This window comes from Sceloporus occidentalis, unplaced genomic scaffold (genome assembly GCF_023333645.1).
Source record: "Sceloporus occidentalis isolate IW3139 unplaced genomic scaffold, rSceOcc1.0.p SCAF_9, whole genome shotgun sequence".
NCBI lineage: Eukaryota > Metazoa > Chordata > Lepidosauria > Squamata > Phrynosomatidae > Sceloporus > Sceloporus occidentalis.
Genome location: NW_028316989.1, coordinates 404,260 through 422,580, shown reverse-complemented (window position 1 = coordinate 422,580; position 18,321 = coordinate 404,260). Strand labels below are relative to the sequence as shown.

Below are 18,321 nucleotides of genomic sequence, written 5' to 3'. Positions count from 1 at the left end.
GGTCCTTAGGCGTCATTCGGCGACTTCTGATGACGTCACCGTAGGCGTCTATTTGCGCTGCCTGAACCCTCGTCGCCATCATCATCATCATGTCCTTGGCGCCGGCGCTGCTGCTGAGGGCCGGCCGAGGAGGCTCCGGATCCGTCGCCCTGAGGGCGGTGAGCGAAGGACGGGGTCCCTCCGGTTCCCCTCAAGGAAGGGCTAATAATAATAATAGAGAGCGGGGTTCAGGTCCCGCCTTCTTGGGCGAGAAGTCAGGCTCTCTCAGCCTCCTCCTCCTCCTCTTCAGGGGGAGAAGGCGAAGGCGAAGGCGAAGGCGAAGGAGGCCATGGCGGTCCCCTCTGAAGGAACCCGGCCAAAGGGCCATTTCATTGATTTATGGGGCGCCGTAAAGTTTGCCCAGAGATCTGCATCGTAAGGGTTAATAAGAACAGTAATAGTAATAATAATGCTAAAGGTCTGCCCAACAACAACAACAACAACAACAACAGCATTGCATGATTAAAACGTATCTCTAAGATAATACTAGCTAGTAATAATAATAATAACAATAATAGGTTCAGTCCTATGGAATCCTGGGATTTGTGGTTTGTTGTGGCTCCAGAGGCGCTTGACACAGAACTACAAATCCCAGGAGGCCATAGCACTGAGTCTTGGCAGTTCAAGCGGCGTCGAAACTGGGTTAATTCTGGAATGCAGATGAAGTGCAGGGTTTAAATCTCGTGGGAGACTCTGGGCAGCCTGAAAGGTGGGCCTCTGTGGAATAAGGCTGGCCCCGGCCAGGATCCTTCTCAGCCCCAGCGGCGGCTTCTCCTCCCTCCCTCCCTCCCTCTTTAATAATAACAATAACCTATTTCTGTTCCTTTTGCCTTTTGCCCACGGAAGCAAAGCGGATGGCGACAAGAACATGAGAAACAGAAAAGAGCCACACAGTAAACATAAGCCAGAATACAAAACATAAAGCAAGGAATATATATATATATATATATATATAGAGAGAGAGAGAAATGCAAAGAAGAAGATCCACTGCATCAACACAATAAATCACAATCTACCCCAGCATAGTTAATCTAACTAACAAATGCCAACTTTCCAAGCAGCAAAAATACAGTTCAATGCAGATACTAGGAGCATAATCATACTAGTCCCATAATAGCAGAGGAGGCCAGAGCCCCATAGACCCCCCAAACCTGACATACTCATGGCTCTTTTTAAAGGCCTTTCCCTGATGAATGGAGTGCCATTGGGTGCATCTTGGTTGTCTGCCTGAAGGAAGGCATCACTCTTCTGTGGGTTTTGGATGCTATTGTCCTGAATGAAACCAAGTTCACTCCATAATAACAGTCATGATAGACTGTATTTCTCTGCGCAGGGGAACCGGGGCGGCTGACAAGATTAGAATACACCAAAGCTGTCAAGACAGAGCTCTTCCATCTGGCCTTTCCTGAATAGGAAAACCCAGCCACAACAACGCAGCTTATAGCCTTCGGCCGTCTTGGGAAGTTGTTGTTGCTGTTATTGTTCGTCTTATGATATTTTAATTCTGATCTGTTAACAGATTATTTTAATTGCCACTTGTTTAATTGTGATCTTAAGGGGGAAGGAGCTGTGGGTCATTTATTTAAGGTATTGCAGGAATTTTATGTCTGCCGCTTTGATTCCTTGTACAGAGAAGCGGGAGATAAATAAAAGTCTAATTAATTACTTAATTAAAACCGGTGGGGCTTCTGTTGCATTGAGTTTCTGATGAAACAAATAAAACTAGTATTGACTCTTTCTGTCTGAAAAAATACTGCTCAAGTGAGTAAATTCCCTGCTACAGACTCCAGAGTCGCTTGATCCATATTTCAAATGCTGAGCCTAAAGCCTGAGGTTTCTTTGGCCTGACAAAGGTATATGTTTTCCAAATGCCAGGCCAGGTTCCACGCCAGTTCCCGCTGCGCCCTTCGCTATGGCTGGCTGGCCTTCATGCTGGGCGAGAGGACGACTAAAAGGTTCGGCGAATACAGCAAGGTCTTCACTGTGGACGGCAACCTGCGATCCGGCAAAGGCAAACTTGCTCAGCAAATAGCAGAGAAACTGGGTGTGTCTTGGTATATTAACTTCTAGGGGCACAGTCATAATTGGGAAATGTTTGTAGATCGTTGTCATTGAGTGTCAGGCAGTGGAGCTAATTTGAAACAAGCAAAACAAACAAGCTTCATTTATATACCGCTTCATACAGCCTGAGCAGTGTCTAAGCGGTTTACAACTGTAAGCTAATTTGCCCCCAACCATCTGGGGACTCATAAACATTCCTGATGACTTCAGCCAATGTATGGTTGGCAACATAACTAACAAAGAGTAGAACAGTCATCACGGTTTTAGACTCCCAGTCTCTAATCCGTCCTGCATGAGTAGCTCTTTCCTTTTTACCATACCTTTCGCTTGTAGTTGTGAGGTATGTTGTGCTTGGCCATGAGGCTAATAAGGATGCCAAAACCCATCTGCCTACTGTCAGAGGTCCACCTTGCTGCCATAATTAAGGTAACTCACAATTTCAACAGCTGTCTTGAAGCTTCCTGATGCCTAGATGATCAGGGGACTTTCTAAATTAGTCCCGGTCTTTAATCACTTAATCTAATTGTCGCAGGCTTCCTTCATCTTGCACTTTGATCCATTCTGAACCATCAGAGGGTGAAATATATAGGCAGCAGTGGTGTTTGAGAGCAAGTGGATGTTAAGAAGACCACGTCGGCAGAGGAGGCGGTTTTAATATGGTCCTTGCAACTTCGTCTGGACCATCACCACTGCTTTTTATTTTTCACTTTCTGATATCCTGAAGGTTCAGAATGGTTTGTATTACTGATAATATTTTTAAAACAGGAAAAGCACAGAACATCCAGTTTTCTTGCATTGGTTCATTTATAAAAGGCTGGACTGGTGTTAGGATAAATGGAGTGCGATGTGGATGCTATGTGGGTCCTATGGAGTCATCGCAGATCCCGACAAGCACAATTTCAATTGAATTTGGGAATGACTAGAGCATTGGTATCTAGCTTTCCATTTCCAATCTTCACCCCTTTCAGGTATGCGATACTTCCCTGAAGCAGATATTCACTATTTGGACAAAGTTACTGGAGATGGAGCGATACTGGATCCCAAATTCAGCGGCAGTTGTAGCCTGGAGACATTTTACAACGATCCCAAACATCCAGATGGAAACTCTTACCGGCTTCAGGCCTGGCTCTACAGCTGCCGCCTCTTGCAGTATTCGGATGCCCTGGAACACCTCCTGGCTACAGGTATTGCGTTTCAATCAGGGAAAACAAATGTAGCAGAAATACAGCTACGACAGAGAAGCCTCTTGGAAAAGAAAACTGGGCACACAGTAAACAGACAAAACGGGAACTAAATCCGATTGTTTGAAAACAAGCATGGGAATCATGCCTCCTAATTTGGTGTCATTCGTGGTGAAGAGTTTCTGGCGTTGCAATGTAGCAACATCTGGAGGGCTGCACAATGCTTACCTCCTCTTCTGTAATTTTAACAAGGTTTCAAGAGAGATTTTTAATGGTGAGCATGGAAAACTAAGATGCGCTCTGAGGAAGCCACATTAAGCCAGAATGGCAGGCTCTTCTAGGCCAAAATCACAGGAGCTGACCTGGAATTTCATGCTTTTCATTTGCAGAATGAAACACAGGGGAAAGATTAATTATTTTAGGTCACAAAATTCCTCAGTACGAAGCTGACAAATTACTGAACAAGGTCACTCAGACACTAAAAGGAAAAAATAAATCCCTAACAATGTCAAATCTTGAGCGTCAAATCTGTGATGCTTTGGAGCAAACTCCCTCTTTTAATAAGAAGATCTGTTTTTGCTCTCTTTCCTTACTCTAATTAGATTGGTGGGTTTAACACAGAGATAGTGTCCTATATTTTAATACTCTAATCTCCAACTGATTGAGATTAATTTCTTTCCAGCTCTTAATGTCAGCTATGTCATTAATTCATTCAAATAAAACTATAAATAGGATCCAGCAGAAAATCCTATCCTGTGATTTTTTGTTGTATTTTTAATTTTTGTTTTGAGCCCCATTTATGAGAAAAATCAAAGGAAGTGCTGAGTTAAAAAAAAGCACACTTTAAAGCGTGGCTGAATGAAAGCCTGGCTCAGTTTCTCCTTGCAGAGCCTTCTATGGACAAGCAATAGTGGTGTTTCCCTCATTGAACTTTTGTGACTGTGACCTCTGTTCAACTTCAGGGCAAGGAGTAGTCCTGGAACGCTCTCCCTACAGCGACTTTGTGTTCCTGGATGCAATGTTTAAGCAAGGCTACATTCACAAAAGGTGTAAGTACTCTTCTGACCGAAATACTATGATTGATTGTGCGGATAGAAAACAAGGATCTGAGGCACATCTTGTCCCCTTTTGACGTGTGGGAGAGATTCTTGTACATGTTTTGATACCTTTGCACATATTGTCCCTGCTGTGGGAGCCCTCTCCATGTCTTGTGTCCTATCCCTCAGGACAGGAGAGTTTAGATCTTTGTTTTTCAGCCCCTGGCCTTGTCCTATGTGAAAAAGAGTTGCTTGTGGTGCTTGAGCCCTTTCTCCCTTCTTGCTTTGATGGTCAGAAGGGGGAGAGGAAGAATGCGAAGGTGGGGAGGTAATCTGGGGTCAACTTGACCTCATCCAAGGGAGGCATCTGTGCGGGCGCATCAGAGAGCAGCGTCTTCTAGTGTGGAGTTTGCCCCTTCCCCATTGCTTTCTCTGGCACATGATGCCCCTTCAGCTGGTTAAAGTGTCCATTTGCGCTTGGTGGCTTCTGTTCTAGGTTTAGAGCATTACAACCTCATCAAGGGCCTCAGTATTTGTGAAGTTTTGCCTCCTCACCTGGCCATTTATATTGACGTTCCCGTCTCAGACGTACAGAAGAGGATTGAAGAGAGAGGCACGGTAAGCCCAGCTTTGGGGATCACTGCATGCCTTGGATCCTGACAAGGAGAGTTGGAGAAGGTGGCGTGTGCTGGCCTGCCCTCTTTTCAGGGAGGAAGGCTCCGGCTGTCTTGACAGGAAGAGGTTCAACTCCTAAATTGTAGTTTAGGCAAGGCTTGCCATTCCTGCTGCTTGATGTTGCTTCATGGAGAAAGTCTCTATCTGTCCTCATCTTTTAAGCCAGGCCAAGGAACTTTGTTCTGCCCAGACTGCATTCTTTGGGATGATCCTTTGCAGGATCGGAAGTGGGCTGGGCCAAAGGGACCCCAAAGTGGGTAGTTCTTTCTCAATCCCTCCCCTTCCTCCCTACCACAAAACCACAAGGTTGCGAGTTCAAGACCAGCAAAAGGGCCCAAGCTCGACTCAGGCTTGCATCCTTCCAAGGTCACTAAAATGAGGACCCAGACTGTTGGGGGCAAATTAGCTTACTTGCTAATTAGCTTACTTGCTGTTCACCGCTATGATCTTTGGAATAGCGGTATATAAATAAAACAAATTAAATTATTACCCAGCCAGCTGCTGCTGGAAAGGGATCAGTAGTTCTTGCATGAAGGACTGCACTGATGCTTGCAAAGGCCCTTTGAAATTAGGCTGAGGGTGCAGGTCCGCATGTTAATCCACTTACTGTGTTCGTTCAGAGACCTCCTTCCTGGAGGATGTTTGTCTGAGTTACAAGTGGTTAACTTTTTTTTCTTGGTGGTTTATCCACTGAGGGCTGAATGCTGGCCATATATTGTCCAGGGAATGTGGCTGGTAATGGAGCACAGCAGGAGGCCTCCATATTCCTGTTGGCCCGAAGGAAGGGCTATGCCTCCTTTAAACATGTCTGTTATTCCTTGGCTGAAAAGAACGGATGTGGGTCCTCGATGATGGTTAGTAATACCTTCAGTTGCATGAACACTGTGTTTTCTTTTAAGCCATATGAAAAGAAGGTATCATCCGCTTATCTTCAGAGTGTTGAAGATGCCTATAAGAAATCCTTCCTGCCAGAAATCAGGTTAGTTGTTAACACAGAATGCACATACTTTACTGAAAAAGCTTGCACTTAAACAGCTTTGCATCGTAGCATTAAACTTGGTGTATTATGGATCTATATTGATCTGGTGTTTGTGTGCGTGCGTAGGTGAAGAGAGCAGCGTGGTTTAGATTGGGGCTGTGGAGACAAGGGTTTGAATCCCTGCTCTGCCATGGAAACTCACTGGGTGACTCTGGGCAAGTCACACTCTCTCAGTTTCAGAAGAAGTCAAAGGCAAATCTCTTCTGAAGAAATTTTGCCAAGGAAACCCTGTCATAGGTTTACCTTAGGGTTGCCATAAGTCAGAAACTATTTGAAGGCACAAAGCAACAATACTCTGGTGTGGTGTGTGTTTGTTGGCCATAGAACTTACAAACCAGAGTGTAGAAGTCCACTTTCTATCAGGCAGTTTGCTGCCACATTCCTCCCTTGTCAAAGGTGTGAAGAGAAGAGGATATTCCACTTCACTCTCTGGTGTTTCCACCATCGGTGGGTCTTTCGTAGCTGTCTTCATGGTCACCTGCAGTTTACCTTGGCATACTTCCCAGTTTCCTGTAAATGGGGCCTCTCCTAGTTGATGTCCCTCTTCCCACTCACATCGGTCCCTGCCCTGCTTTTAACACTATGTTTTCATGCATTTTCCTCTGTCCCCTTGACATATTCTTCCCCAGCACTACTTTTCAGACACCTCCCAGTTTCCTCCTTTGCACTTTAACTGTCATCCCTTCATCACACCTGCACTCCATGTGTCTGTTTCCTCAAGTTCCTCTTATAAATCATCTCTTCTGTTACAAACCCACCTGGAATATTGCATCCAGTTCTGGGCACCGCAATTTAAAAAGGATGTTGAAAAACTGGAACGTGTCCAAAGGAGAGCGACTAAAATGGTGAAGGGTCTGGAAGCCATGCCCTACAAGGAATGACTTAGTGAGCTGGGGATGTTTAGCCTGGAGAAGAGAAGGTTAAGAGGTGATATGAGAGCCCTGTTTAAGTATTTGAAGGGATGTCATGTTGAGGAGGGAGCAAGCTTGTTTTCTGCTGCTCCAGAGACTAGGACCCAATGGAGCAATGGATGCAAACTCCAGGAAAAAAGATTCCAGCTCAACATTAGGAAGAACTTCCTGAGAGTAAGGGCTGTTTGACAGTGGAACACACTCCTTCCTCGGAGTGTAGTGGAGTCTCCTTATTTGGAGGTCTTTAAACAGAGGCTGGATGGCCATCTGTTGGGGATGCTTTGATTTGGATTTCCTGCATGGCAGAAGGAGGTTGGACTGGATCAGGGCTCTTGCGGTCTCTTCCAACTCTGTGATTCTAATTATTCTTACTGGATCTTCTGCCTTCTGTTACTTTGCTTCCCAAATCTTGCCGCAGTGGTTCACCTTGCTCATCATGTATGGGAGAGTGGAGCTTTTCAGAGAGCTTGGTTCTGATTTGGTTTTACTTTGGTTTCTGCCTGGAAATGGACTGGCAGCCAGTGAAACTGTTTGAATAAAAAGCTTGGGTGCTTCCCATAACTTTTATGGATGCAGAACAATGACCCAGACATGGCTGCTGTTTTAAAGATCCATTCTTCCTGTTCTGGGATTTTTCTGTGTTCTGTAGCAACCGCTGTGTGGAGTTGTATTCTTGGGAGGTGTGCAAGGTTTGGGATTAACTTTCTTCTGTCCTCTGAAGCAATGTTATTTAATGTTACTCTTTCTCCTAGTGAGACCAGCGAAGTCTTGCAGTATACATCCAGTGAAGCTGAACATGTGGAGAAGGTAGGTTCTCACAAGCAGTCGATTCCCTTCTGTGTTCGGTGGGTTCTTTTCCTTATATGGATAAGATGGGTGGCATTTGTGTGTTCAATAGGCAGTCCATGTTGGCAACTTCTGAAATACCTTGAATTCTGTGTATTTATGCTCACATGCGCACATTTGCACACACACCCCAGTCTTGCTGGGGGACTTGTTTTGAGACAAGTGTATGGTAAGAGTTGGGTCCTGTAATAACTTTTCCAGGAGGCTTAGTGGAGCATTCTTCTCTCCCACTCTGTATCTTGAGCAATAAGGCCCACAGCTGAATAGCAGAGCACCAGCTTTGCCTCACAGTCTCTAGCTCTCTGGGAGCTTTGAAGCAAGTCATTCTTTTGGCCTAACCTGTTCCCCAGGGGGAAGATAAAATGGGCAGGAGGGGTTCCATCCATGGGCTCTTAGAGGACAGTTCAGAATATTATAGGATGAATTAATGGTATTTGTTGGAGTGCACAGATCTCTGTTGCTTTCAAAGATCTTGAGACCCTTCTTATATGAAGGTTGATTTGTGACTTTGGAACGGGACTTGCTTAGTGGTGCATTTCTTTGCACATTCACTTGCCAAATCTCTGGACTTGGTGGAGTTTCTCAGTCCATCTTTTCTGGTCTGCATCAAGCCCCAGATGCCTTTTGCTTGGTTGCAATGCTCTTATGGCCCTATGGTAACAAAGCATCTAAGAGCTTTTTGTGGAAAAGACCAGTTGTTCCTCACAAATGCTTCTGGAATTCATGCTGACCTTTTCCTCCTTGTAGGTCCTTGAAGACATTGAGTACCTGAAGTTTGACAAGGGCCCTTGGCTTGAGCAAGATGACGTTACCTTTCATCACTTGAGAGTTCTGTAAGGACAGTCTGTTCTAGCACATTGCATTTCCCACACTTCATTCTTTGCTCCTTACTCCCTTAGGTCTTCTGGTATCTCCAAAAGAATCTCAAGCCCACCCAGTTGGTGCTGCAGGGAGCGGCTGCTCTCATTCTTCTCTTGCACTGAAAGAAAATGCAGTATTCTCCCCAAACACCTGATACTTAGCCTAGTTTTTCTGGATTAAAATTGAGACAATGGCCCTCCAAGCCCAAGGCTTTCCTTTTTATGGCTTTCTGATCTGAGTGTGCCTTCTTCTCATTGGGCATCACAGTGAAGCAATGGGCAGCCTCCTCAGATTACATCTTCCAGTTTATTTCTTGGTTAGAGAAACGCTTCTCATAGAGCTAAAATTCCCCAAGGCCCCAGAAAGAACACCAAGGCTGCTCCTGCTGCGTTTCCTCTCATCGCTGGCTCTAACAGTTTCTTCCCTCTTTCTGCTTGATAGTGTTGAGGACAAGCTGACCGTGATGGCTCCCACAGCAGTCCCCCACTACATCCCCGAAATCACGATCGGTGGCCTCGAAGTTGACAAAAGATACTATCAATACAAGTCGGTAAGAGTTTTGAGGGATAACAGGGTGCAACTTCAGTCTTTTAAATTTTCAGGTTGAAGGGGGCCATATTTTATGCTGTGCTTTAGAATGGTTTTATATCAGTGTGGCTTATCCTTCTGCCTTCTTGGACAAATCCCTGCAATTGTAGTTCAGTAGAGCGTGGCCAGTTCTGTGCCCTACTAAATGAGCCACAGATTGTGGCAGTTCCTGGGGAGGGGTAATGAGGCTTAAACTAGCCCAAGTCTTTGGTATCGTTCTGCCCAGAAAGGGCTATAACCAGAGGAAGCTGGGACCCAGTCTCATCTGGATCGCTTTGTTTTCTTTGCACTGTAGCTTCCTGGACGTAAATACGATCCTGGTTACAACGCTGACATTGGAGACAAGTGGATCTGGCTGAAGTAAGTCTCCTCATTTCAAGCTTCAGCCAGAAGCTGACTGTAAAACGATGATAATGATGTTCCTCTTAACCAGACAGCCCCCTTTGGATGCTGACAAGAGCCCTGGGAACGCTGACAGTGGAACTGCCTTGTGGCAGGAAATAATAGCTGCTTTCATTCAGGTTTTTCCCCTGAACTGAGTTCCATTAGAAAGACAGAAATGCTTAACATTGCAGGCTGGCTGGCTCCCTGATTAAAATAGGATCTCATTGTCAAAACCCCAGCTTCCTATACTCCAGTCCTTGCGTGGGTTTGAAGTAAATAAAAGTCTTTGTTCAAGCTGAATTTCTAGTAAGTATTTTTTCTTATGGCATGGTAGGCATATTCCACTCTCAAACAGTTCTTACAGTAAACACATTCTTCTTAATGTTCAGCTGAATCCCTCCTCTTGTAATTTTGAATCCATTAATTCAGTTGCAAGAGGAGGGATTCCACCTATGAACATTAGGAAGAACTTTTTTACTGCAAGAACTATTGAGTGGAACATGAGAGCAATGGAGTCTTTCTCTTTGGAGGTCTTTATGCAAAGGTTGGATGGATTTCTCAGCTTTAGCTGACTATTCCTGAACAGCAGGTAGTTGGACTATATGGTCTTTGCAGCCCCTTCCAGCTCTACAATTCTGTGATGGTAGGCAAAAACTGGAAAGGACTTAGCAGCTGGAAATACAGTGAGTTTTCCAAATGGTAACAAATCTAGAGAGACCTTTTGAATAAAGCCACTTCACATTTAATCAAAAAGGTGAGGGGGAAAGAGAAGAGGAGAATCATCTTCACACAGATTCTGACATCAGCCAAAATGGGGTGGTAGACATTGGGGCCACTCTTCGAATCAGGAGAAGTCCATATTTATATATTTATAGATATGTTCACAGAAGTAGCAGTGAAAAAGCGAGTAGAGCTGCAAGTGACTTCTAATAAATTACATTCTTTACATTTGCACAAGGTGAAGAGGGGTAGGAAGGGGAACAACATGGCAGGAGCTGCACAGGGGAGGGAAAGTAAGCTGGCCCCCAGGCTCCCTTTCTCCAAGGCAGCTCTGGGACCGGTTCCTCAGGCAGTCTAGGCAGGCAAAGCTTGAGCAGAGAGAGGTGAAAACTCAACCTACCCATCCTTGCCAGTGGCGCCTTGCCACCCACCACACTGCTGAATGGCAGCATCCTTGCTGGGCTAAGACTGGTAGGAAGCAGAGGGAAGTGGTGGGAAGCCATTCCCTCCCCACCGCTAGACCCCTCCAAAGAAGAGGGAGAGCGAGGGAGCCAAGGCTGCTTGGGAGTGGCGTATGTGGAAGGTTGGTCACATTCAGTGCCCTTTCCAATGGCAGGGGGTGTCCCTTTCCCACCCCCATAGCCTCATTGCAGCCCTGGTGGCTTTGCAGGTGTTTCTGCAAAAAGATTTGGCCTATGTGTGGCCTTGGCGGCTGATGGGCAAAAAGTGCTTTAGCCTCAGGTCCTGATGTTCCCTGGGACCTATTTTGCTCAGCAGCAGTTTGTGGCCACCAGATGTGAGCCTTGGTTCCTTCCAGGCCTCTGTGGGAGCATGACAGTTACAGAAGGCCCATGCACTACAAAGGTCTCTGGCCTGGATTTTGGGTCATGATGGCAGCTGCACTGTTGGACTCCTGAGGAGCTGCATCCCTCAGGCCATTTTGCAAAGTCAAAATGTTAAAGAGTCTGGGAATGGCACACAGGCTGAGCTGATTGCCTGTCAATAGCAGCAAACAGGACCACGCAGGGCCAGTGGCTCTGCAGAAGCATGCACATCGATCGCCAAAAGGTGCCAGTGGATGTTTGCATGCTCCCATGTCCATCTGTGGCCCCCAGTCCTATTCTGGGTCCTGCACAGGAGGGGATGCAGAAGGGTGGCTAAGCAGAGGGATCTGGCTGGGGGAGGCAGGAGGACAATGGCAGCCTAGAAGCTAGGTTGGGTGAGGGACCTGTATAGCTCTTCAGCTGTTGCTAGACTGCAACTCCCAGCACCCTTAAGGAGCATTGCCAGTGGTGAAAAATGATGGGAGCTGTAGTCCAGGAAGCATCTGGAGTGTCCATGTGGGTCCTACCCTGCTGTCCATCAACTTCGCAGGGCAGCTACTCACATCATCCTTATACCACCCTGAGCCACACCTCCAATTCTGGACAATTCTGTCCAATTGTGGAAGCAAAGCAGAGCTGAGCCAGGCCAGTCCTTGGCTGGGAGAACCCTGGGAAACAATCCCAGGGACTGCCAGGCAGGGCTACGAAAACATCCTGGCCTGAACGCTGGCAAGCAGGGGGTGCCAGTCAGAGTGGACATGAACGGCTTAGATAGACCAGATACACTTAGATAAACACTAGTCTATCTAAGCCAGTCATGTCCACTCTGACTGGCATCCTCTGCCAGGCCTTCAGGTGAGAACATGCTCCCACCCGAAGGCCTGGCACAGAGCTATGGCTGCCGGCAGAGCTGACAATACTGGCTACTGGATGGATTCCTAAAGCTCTGACCCCATAGAAGGCAGATTCCTACCCTCTATTCTGAGAAGCCCCAACTTCTCACTAAGTTGGGCTGAAGGGAAGCAGCAAGGCTGCTGAGGCCGGGAGAGCAGTGAAGAACCCAGTGGCCAGATATGGCGAAGGAAGAGGTTGAACCAGGGCCAGCATGAGGAAAGAGGAAAGATGGGGGAAGGAAGGGGGGAAAGTGGGGATTGAAAAGAGGATGGTTGACCACTTGTCAGGAATGCTTTTTGTCCCTCCCAACCCCACTCTTCTAAGGCATCTGGAAAAAGAGGGCGAGGGGAAGCTGGAGATAGAAAGAACAGAGGGAGTGGGAAGGAGCGAGCCAGGGAAAAGGGACTGTGGGCCTGGGCTCATTTCTTCAAGCATGCAGACCCCAACCCTAGCCCCTCACTGGGGTGGCAGCTGGATTCGGGGGAAACCAAGGCTCCCCTTAACAAAGGGCAGTGGGGTTAAACACTTGGAGAGGCTCTAACAGTTGTGGGGGGAACTCCAAGCCCCTTCACACACATTAGCTGGCAGTTGTTTAGAGAGTCCTCTCTGTGTTCTGCCAAGGAAGGCTGATGTGCCAGCAGAAGTCAAGGTGGCCTGGCAGGGTCTGTGCTGGGAGTGGGGTGGGGGGCACCCTGCGCCTTTTGTGCTGACCTCTGACCATTGGGCAATGCTGCTCCCAGTGCCCGCTTCCTGTCCTGTGTCTGGTTGGAGGAACGGACGAGAAGAATGCACATGCCTGTGTGCCAAGCAGAAAGTGAGAAATGTGGAGGGGTGCCGTCGTTGCCACTTCCCACTCTGCCATGGGCATTGCCCCTCCATCCCTGGCTGCTGTTCTTGGTTTCCAGCTAGGGAGAGAGCTGGTGCCACATCCGGAGTGTGCCCAGTAGAAACAACAGGGTGTGCATGTTAAGTCTTCCTGCGTCCGGCTCCTTTCGGCCCTTGAACCCCAAGGAGGAGAGGAAGGGACCGTCCCTCTGGCCCAGCTCAAAAGTAGCCCCAGACGCCTGTGGTGCAAGACAGGAGGGTCGACACACATGGAGATCTCCACTCTGGGTACTGTTGGCATCGCTGCTGCCAGGGTCAGAAGAGGAAGGCTTTCTTCTTCAACTCATTCCGCTTCCACAAGGCCAGCTTTGCAAACTCCTCTGGCGGCATCTCAAAGACACGCAGGAAATCCTCGGGGGACAGGTGCCGCTGCAACAGATGGAGGGAGAAAAGGGGGCTGTGAAGATGCCTTTAAATGGACACCTGGTCCTGGTTTTGTGGAGAGAAAGGGACACAAACCATTTAACCACAGAACCGTCCAGCGCCAACCTCTGTTTCAATGCCTCCTGCAAATGGCAGCAAACCAAAAGCAAAAGCAATCCCCATATATATATATATATATATATATATATATATATATATATGAGACACCCACTTACCCTATTATAATATAAAAATTATATTACAATACAGTGACCCCTTGGGGTTTGGATCCAGAATCTCCTATGGATAACCAAGATCCATGGATGTTCAAGTCCCACTATATACAATGGCATAGTAAGATGGTGTTCCTTATAATTCAGGTATTTTCTTGGGGTGGGCAGGATAATAAATATTTCTAGGATACTGGAATGTGTATTTGCAGCTCAGTGTTGATTCCCTTGAAGGGGTGAATGCACAAACACACGTACCTCCAGCCGTGTTCTGTCTACTCCGGGCGGCAGTTTCACTCTCCCTCGATTTGTCACCATCAGCATCTCATAAGGATATATCTTTAGGAGCAAAATAAGCGGCAGGCACTTGAGTACAAGGTTTGCATCCCTGGGCAGCAGAAGGCACCCTGTTCTCTCCCCACTCCTCCCTATGCCCCCCCCAAAAGTGGCTCTCACCTTTTGCTCCAGCATACTAGGGAGGGAATTTCCTCTGTCCATGCGTCCTCTTTGGCCATTCTGCACACACACACAGAGACAAAGACCCCCCCCCATGCTCAGCCCTATGTCATAGGCAAGGTCTCCTTCCCCAGCTGGGGGCTGGCAAGAAATTCACCTCCAGCTGAGAAGAACCAGCTGCCCATGGCCTTGGCTCCCTTGCCCTCCCTGTGCCTTTCCATCCCTCCCAGCCTCCCCATTTCTTTTTCCTCTGCCTTGTAGTCCCCTCCCAGCCTTTCAGTGAGTCTGGGTGCCCCTTCAGCCACTCTCCAGAGTCAAGGGACTGGGAAAGACATGGCAGGGACCATCGCCTCTTTTGGCCAGGTGGATATGTGCTTACCTGCAGGCCTGCAAAACAGAAAGAGAGAAAGGTAAAAGGTTTTAACATTGACAGGCAGTGAGAGGGGGAGAGAGACAAGTCTTAAGCAGCGGAGAGAGCCACGGCCCCTAAGGCAGCAAATGGCGGAGGCAGGACTGAGGCGCTATTCTCTCTTTCTGCCCACCAACTGAGCTGTCATTGCATCTTTTACCTGGGCTGCTTTTCTCGCTGCCAGCAGGGCTGAACTCTGTTGACTGGAGCTGCAGAAGAAGGGAGCAAGAGACAGTCAGAGGGGCCACATTGCACACAGGTGGGGCCAGCCCTTTGGCTGAGAAGGGGCATTTAGCATCCCTTGGGTCGCCATTGGGTCCCGTGTCAAGGATAATGCAAATCCACTTTGGGTTTTATTCCAGATATTAAAGGAACTATCCAAGGTGAACTCAAATCTGTCCCCTAAATGGGTTCAGCGCCTTGAAAAGTTCCTTCAAAGCTTGGGATAAAACCTGGGTGGATGCATTGCCCCACTGACAAGGAGGCCCCCAGTCGGCATTCAAACAGAAGCCAAAAGCCCAAATGGAATGGAGGCAACTGCCATAAAACGTAGCCCAACATCCCTTGGTTAAGCAAACAATAAACTGAAGCGCGCACACACCTTACATGTGTTTGTGCTTTATAAGAGGAGGAGGTCATTCTGAGAATGGTTTGGCCGGTGGAGCAAACCCAAAATCCACATTCGTACCACCTACGACCTCCCTCTCCTTGCAAGAGGCTTTCCAAACCAGTCTTTTTGGAAATGGAATTGAGGAGCTTCAGGAGGTGAAAAGCTCTTCCTGGGGAACCTTATCCTTTTTTGACTCTTCAGTTGGAGTGGTCCCCCTCCCAGGTGCTTGGGGGGGGGCATGAGGGGTCCCAGCCCAGAAAACCCCATAGCAGGGGGTCAGCAGGCCTCTTACCCTGGTGAGGGGGCTTCTCCCATAGGCAGGAAGGGAGGAGGATTTGGAACTGCCACTGTGCAGAGCTGGAAAAGACGAAGGAGGAGGAGAATGGTCAGCTGGAGGAATTTCAAACTGTCCTCCATTCTGAGCATGACTAAGAAGCTTGAATTTACATTTGCATTCATGTTTTTAGCTTTTATTTGGTAATGTCCTACATTTAATAATAATAATAATAATAATAATAATAATAGTTTATTTCTATACCGCCCTTCTAAAAATCAGGGCAGTGTACAACAGAATAATCCATACATTTGAACAATTAAACATATTAAAATACATTAAAACATTACAATACATTTTCCTTGAATGTTCTACATTCTGCAGTGCCTTTGGGGTTAGGACATCTGGTCACCCTGGACTGGCCTTGTCCTGGGGCTCCTCTGGCTCCTCAGCAAAGAGGGTGATAGGCCTAGTCCCCAAATGCTGGGAGGAGGAAACCACTATTTGGTCAGCAGGGAAAGAAAACCCAAGCAAGAGGAACTGGTTCCATGAGATCTCCACCCCGTTGACCAGACAGGCGCCTGCTTTTGCCCAAGTGTGGGTCAGGCGTCCACTTACACGTGTGGAAGGGCGTCCGGTCTGGGAGGGAGCGCGTTTTCCTCCGGATGGGGAGCGACTGCTCTTTCTCCATCTCCTCTTTCAGGATGAGTTTCCCAAGATTGGAGGCAACCTGGGTGGGAGGGAAGGAAGGATGTGGCTCAGCTGCTAGTGCTTGCCCCCACTAGCCCAGAAGTGGGCAATTTGGTGCCCACCAGTTCTTCTGAGAGAGCAAACCCCAGCATTCCTCGCTCTTGCAGGGGCAGATGGGAGCTGCAGCCCCCAAACCGCCAGGCCGTCATCTTCCTCCTCCTCCTCTTACCTTGCTCAGTTCCTCCTTCTGCAGCTCCTGCAAGGCCTTCGAGTCCTCAGAGTCATCATCGTCTTCCTGGCCTCTTCGGGATGCCATCCTCCGTCTCCATTCTGTCTCTGTGAGCAAAAAAAAGGGAGATTATAGACTCATAGAATCGTAGAGTTGGAAGAGACTACAAGGATGTCAGGAGTCTTTAGCACAGTGGAAACAGCAGAAAAGAGGCAAATATGGGGAAGCCTCATGCTGCAAGGCAAGGCAAAGCAAGCCTCTCATGGCTGCTGGACTGGCAAGGGCCATCTTGCCCAAAAGATGCCCGGGTGGCTCCCTTCCACACACTGAAAGGCTGGTGATTTTGGTGGGACTTACTCCCATAGAGCTCCTCTGCTTCAGGGCTGAGGATGGCAGAGGAAGCCGGACCCTGTGGTTGTCCAGAGGGCACTGGAGCGCCTGGCACATCCTAAGCCCAGCTTGGAAGCTGGGTTGGGGGAGTTTTGCCTTGTGTGTGCCCCCAAAACCAGTTTCTCACAGGAGCAGGCTAAATTCTCCTATAAGGTGGAGCCTGATCCAGGGCAGGTGCTCTGTGTATATGTGTGTGAGAGTTTAGCAAACATGCCATGCCACAGGTCTGCCCCATTGCACCCATCCATGTAATGTCAGAGATGGGAGATGGAAAGTGTCCCACAATGGAAGAAAGCCAGGGTAGTAATGAATTAAAATGGGCACAGATGTTTCTGTGGGGCAGGGGCAGAGAGAAAGCCCCAATGTGGGTCTTCTTCCCCTGAGAATGGGTCCATTAGCCTTTCTTGTGCCATCCCACCCTTGGGAGGCCTACTGGTGCCCTTGGATGGAGAGGCATGCTCAGACGCACGTGGCTGGAGGCAAGCGTTCATGCATCTCTCCTTTGCCCAGACCTGAGACTCAAGGTGGCTTATGGAGATTAAAACAGATCCAGATAAAAGCCCACGTCACTAAGAGCATGCAGAAGTTAAAATGGCATTACAACATCCATAGAATTAAATGTGATTCAGAAGCACCCTATTTAAAAAGCATCACATAGGGACATGGAAGCACACTACTGAAAGCCCTTTCTCCATAAAATGTCAGTTTGGCATCAGCTGGTTCTCAGAAAGCAGGACCCAAACCAAAGGACTGGAATGGCGGCGACAAAGGTCTTGGCTAAGCATCAGGCAGAACTTTCTGGCTGGGCAAGAGCTTTTCAACAGGGCAATTCACTGGAAGGAGGTGAATTCTCCTTCATGGAGGTTTTTAAAGGGAGGTTGGATGCCCACCTGCTGCAATGCAAAGTATTTTGGAATGGTTTGGTCCTGAGTGGGGAAGACCCATTAGCTTTACAAAAGACCTACTTCTTGCAGAGATGAGAGCTGACAAGTTGGCAAGACACAATGGCCTCCTGCCTGCATCCCCCTGGCATCCACCCCAGGATCACCCAGATTTAAGGCAAGCAGCAACAAAGAGGCTTGCCCTGCAAGGAAGCACTACAGGCAGTGCCATGCACATACCCACAACTGCCAGGGAAGGCGGGCAAGGCCAGTAGTCCGTCTCGATCTTGGCAGGCTGGTTGGGGTCTGGCGGCTGGGCAGCTGGGAACTTGGAGGACTCAATGATCTGGTCCTCGATGAGGTGTTTTGCCCCCTGGGGTGGCACAGGTGTCATTGAGGGCTCTGGAAGGAGGAAAGCGGGGTGAGCCTCTGGCACCTTCCCCACACCACGTGGCTGCCATGGAAGATGACATGGGAAGTGGCACCTACCCTTTTGCTTGTAGATGGGAGGCTTCTTGTAGATGTTCATCTCCACTCTGTTGGTGTCTAGGAGAGGGAAGGAAGGCAGGAAGGAGCAGAGAACCCGGTGCAAACCATGCCTAGACCCTGGAAGTTACCACCACCCCAATGAGGTCCTTTGCACCCCTAGAGCAGAGTATGTATTTCCCATGGCCTATATTTCCCATAATAAAGAGACCTCCTCCGTATCCTCCATCCCTTCCCCTCTCCCTGGAGCTCCAGCTAGAAAATGCAACACTACACAGTCTTAAAAATAGTTGAGCAGGAATTCCTTCTAGCTCTAACAGGGAGCTCCCACCCAAACTACAACAACAGCTGTGCACCG

General features: G+C 48.1%; 2 protein-coding genes across 10 annotated transcripts in view; one reads left to right on the top strand and one right to left on the bottom strand.

Annotated features, from left to right (window-relative positions):
- Window positions 1-49: 49 nt before the first annotated feature.
- NDUFA10 (NADH:ubiquinone oxidoreductase subunit A10) lies at window positions 50-9,922 on the top strand. 2 transcript variants are annotated; one of them, XM_089537745.1, is made up of 10 exons: window positions 51-158; window positions 1,915-2,083; window positions 3,069-3,284; window positions 4,244-4,330; window positions 4,815-4,936; window positions 5,893-5,972; window positions 7,696-7,750; window positions 8,537-8,622; window positions 9,092-9,200; window positions 9,534-9,922. In XM_089537745.1, the coding sequence occupies exons 1-10, from the start codon at window positions 90-92 to the stop codon at window positions 9,600-9,602; spliced, it is 1,062 nt and encodes a 353-aa protein (XP_089393871.1). In that variant the 5' UTR covers window positions 51-89; the 3' UTR covers window positions 9,603-9,922. The 2 variants fall into 2 exon arrangements, with proteins under 2 accessions (XP_089393872.1, XP_089393871.1); XM_089537746.1 differs by lacking the exon at window positions 4,244-4,330 and having other exon boundaries at window positions 50-158.
- Window positions 9,923-10,341: 419 nt separating this feature from the next.
- LOC149306622 (dematin-like) overlaps window positions 10,342-18,321 on the bottom strand; it is a 27,196-nt gene continuing 19,216 nt past the window's right edge. For 2 of the 8 annotated variants that reach the window (XM_089537915.1, XM_089537916.1), the window contains 7 exons: window positions 17,967-18,083; window positions 17,718-17,879; window positions 16,207-16,313; window positions 15,906-16,017; window positions 15,306-15,370; window positions 14,564-14,612; window positions 14,067-14,381 (listed from right to left, as the gene is read on the bottom strand). In XM_089537915.1, the coding sequence (XP_089394041.1) occupies window positions 14,104-14,381; window positions 14,564-14,612; window positions 15,306-15,370; window positions 15,906-16,017; window positions 16,207-16,313; window positions 17,718-17,879; window positions 17,967-18,083 (890 nt within the window). In that variant the 3' untranslated portion in view covers window positions 14,067-14,103. Of the gene's footprint in view, window positions 13,315-13,796; window positions 13,878-13,994; window positions 14,382-14,563; window positions 14,613-15,305; window positions 15,371-15,905; window positions 16,018-16,206; window positions 16,314-17,717; window positions 17,880-17,966; window positions 18,084-18,321 lie in introns of those variants that run through there. The other 6 variants (XM_089537918.1, XM_089537919.1, XM_089537923.1 and 3 more) reach the window with 5 other exon arrangements.